Source organism: Physella acuta, unplaced genomic scaffold (assembly GCF_028476545.2).
Source record: "Physella acuta isolate Inbredline_101_S28 unplaced genomic scaffold, ASM2847654v3 ptg000661l, whole genome shotgun sequence".
NCBI classification, from domain to species: domain Eukaryota; kingdom Metazoa; phylum Mollusca; class Gastropoda; family Physidae; genus Physella; species Physella acuta.
In genome coordinates this window covers 366,608-370,000 of record NW_026732180.1, presented here as the reverse complement: position 1 = coordinate 370,000, position 3,393 = coordinate 366,608, and the positions used below count along the sequence as shown (strand labels likewise).

Below are 3,393 nucleotides of genomic sequence, written 5' to 3'. Positions count from 1 at the left end.
AAACAATAATTTTACTCTTAGCTTAATAATTACATCACATTCAGTGAAGTTTATATAATACTTGTAGGTGATAAAATTTAAATATTTTTTTCGTAGAAGAGAATGGTTTCTCAGAAACAACACTGATACAAAACACAGCTAATTGTTTCTCAACCAGTCAAGATAATTCTTCACCAGATCAATTACAGTCTGTCGATTTATTTAATAAGACAGGTCTCGGTAAATAGCATTAAATTATCAATATTGCCTTGTATAATGTCCTCCATTTGTAGGTTTTTTAGTCCCAAGTAAATACGTCTCTACTTTTTTATGATATCGTAAAGTATGGGCTAATTATAAACGTTAATAGGCACTCGTTTTAAGCGAATTGATTTAAATAGAGCTATATATATTTGTTCATTTATCATTTAGTATCCATTGATTTTATTAAAGAATTTCAACAAAAACTTGACGCGGCGTCTGATCTGATTGAAAGAAATCATCGTGTGATACAAGAAAATATCCATGCTTTAAATGACAGGCTACAAAATATTGAAACAAAGCAGCTGTCTGACAAGAAAAAATCTAAACAGTATAGGAGGTTGGTGGTTGAAACAGAGAGAAACTTGAAAACTCTGACTGATAAGATTGATGAACAAAATGGGTTGACAAAGCAAATTACTGAACAGATAAAGGACATGAGGAGCTGTGTAAATAAAGCAAGGGACTCTGCAAATGACAATAAAAAGAAAATAGACATACTGGAAAATAAAGTTAACAGCGTCATCATCAAATCAAATAATTTTGAAGTGTCAAACGAACAACTGTCTGAAAAGCAAATTCAACTAGGTTTACATGTTGAGACTATTGATCAAAAACATACTAATGTTGATTTAAAGGTAACGCATCTGTTGGCTTTCAATGTATTCTCTCATACTACATAAAAAAGTTATTTTTTTTTCTATATCATCTAACAATTTAAAATGTTATTTTCGTATTTTTTTTTTACTGCTAACTGTATGTACTACATTTATCTTTAACAGTGTGGAACTATGTGCCAAATGCTTGCCAAGAGATTTAAAAGCTTAGAGTATGTAAATGATGTTTTATCGAAACTCTCCTTATCCAAGGGTGAAACTTTCCTTCAGGTAAATTTTAAAAATACTGAACTTTTTGTTTTATTTAATAACGAGCCAACCCGCGGCATATCATACGCCGCTATTTAGTTGTTTTATTTTCTACTTTTGAGTAATTCATAATTTGTGAATTCGACAGTACCAATGCTGCCACTGAAAATATTTGCTTTAAAACACTATCAGTAGGTCGTTAAGGACGATACTACCCCCACCCTCTTTTCCTCCAACCCCTATCCTACACCCCCCCCCCCCCTCGTGAAAGCAGCCTCCTCTTAGTTACCTCACCATAGTTTAAAATCGTTTCAAACTAAATTATCTGCCCCTGATAGCCGTCACTAAACCCGGCTCTACGATTAATGTAAACATTTAGGGTGAACACAGCTCACCGGACCATGTAGGGGTGGGGAGGAAGGGAGCGCGCTTACTGCTTGTTTTCTAACGTCTCCCAGAAGAGAATTATATAGATAGATAGATAGTTAAAGTGTTTATCCCCCTTGTTAGGTAAGGTTTGATGAGTGTGCATGAATATTTAGAGGTTTTTATTGTTTTTTTTTAATTGTGTGCATTTGTTTGTTTTAGATAAATGAGAGATTACACGAATTAGGTAAGTACGTTTTGACGCATTCATATTAGCATTAGCCTACTTATAGTTTGTATTTGTTCTCCAAGTTGATGCTTAATTTATAAATATTCTATAAGTAATTTTATCCTTTTGTAATAATTATTACAAGCTTTAATATTGTAAACTGTGGAGGTAAGGCATGTTCTTAACTCAGAGCTTTCTTCTCTGCACTAAATAGAGTATTCCCCATGTCTGAGTAGAAAATATATCGCAGAAATGATATAAGAATTATTGTGATTAAAAAAATAATGATGTTTTTATTCATTTTTAATTAGAGCGATCGTACGGAATCACTCGTGTAGGATTTAGCGCAATGATTTGGAGTGGCTTGAAAGTCAGAACCGGAGATGTGATTAGTGATTTCTCCGACGTTTACTTCAATCATGGCGGACATTTTGATCCCACCAGTGGCGAGTTTACCGTACCGTCAGATGGGATTTATTGTATTAGTTTAAGTGTTTACAAACAAGTCGTTGGTGACGTAAAAATCGAATTAGTTCTTGTAGCAAACGTAGATGACGAAGAACATGAAGAAACAGACATCACAATAATATTTGATGTTGACACATCTAGTGGAAGAAACTATTATATATCTTATGACGTACTAGAAACAGGAAACATATTATTTTTAAAAGTTACAGCAGCTGATGAGGATTTCGAGTTTGGAAAATACTCCGTTATCACATGCTATAAAATCTAAAGAAAAAAAAATGAATTACTTGTTTCTTCACTCAAAACGTCTCAACAGTTTCTTGGATTAAAAGTGTTTACTTGTATTGTGATTAAATGTATACCTTAAAACTAATTTTAATTTTTAAAAAAAAAGAAACTTTGTAGGAGGACTCTGCTATGGATATGATTGTTTAGAAATGAAGATCGTTTTATGTGTCTCAATTTACTCTACATAACAGCCAAGCTGCTTATGATATTTTTATATTATTTTCCTATAATCCAAAATTTATTTTAGCTCTAGTTATATACCCCTCAACCCACACCTCTAAAAAAAGTGCTCTTCAATTTTTATTTCTCTTTTCTACAATACATCGAATCACTGTTTAATTAAAAAATTTCAGTGTTTGAAATTATACATTTTGTATAGGGCAGTATATGTGAGCCATCTTCAGTAAATGAAAGTACATGTCAGAAAGAAGCAATATTATTTCTATTGTAAATCTTTATCAGTCCTCACAAAGCGGTGAATATGATGAAGACTGTAATAATGTATAGTTCATACTAAAGCGAAAATGTCAAGACAAACTGACGCTGTAAATTACACTCTAAGGGAGAGAAAAAATTACTCTATGTATCACGAAAAGGGAAATCCTATAATAAAAACAATAAACATTTCTAGCACTGTATCACGGGAGTTGCTTTATTCTGTTTATTGTGTTGTGTCCGGATGGTACATATCTTCATCTCAACTAAACCGTGCAAACATGATTTGACAGTTTTATAGCAGTCATAAAATCTAACTTTAAAATAATCATATTGGCCATAGATAGTCCCTTAGTCCGCCCAGCTCTGATGGATACCTAACTCATCTTAGGGAAAGTAAAGGCGGCTGGGCAAATTGCTCACCACACCTTTCCTTCATATGCTGAGGTCAAGAAACATGAACTCTACTTCATGTGCCCAATGATGAGTATAGGAAGTGTA

At 33.0% G+C, this 3,393-nt stretch overlaps 1 protein-coding gene across 1 annotated transcript in view; it reads left to right on the top strand.

Annotated features, from left to right (window-relative positions):
- Positions 1-3,074, top strand: part of LOC131948811 (uncharacterized) — a 4,227-nt gene extending 1,153 nt beyond the window's left edge. The window contains exons 4-8 of the mRNA XM_059310508.1: positions 97-219; positions 433-878; positions 1,023-1,127; positions 1,695-1,719; positions 2,013-3,074. Of these exons, the coding sequence (XP_059166491.1) occupies positions 97-219; positions 433-878; positions 1,023-1,127; positions 1,695-1,719; positions 2,013-2,437 (1,124 nt within the window). The 3' untranslated portion in view covers positions 2,438-3,074. The remainder of the gene's footprint in view (positions 1-96; positions 220-432; positions 879-1,022; positions 1,128-1,694; positions 1,720-2,012) is intronic.
- The last annotated feature ends 319 nt before the right edge of the window (positions 3,075-3,393 follow it).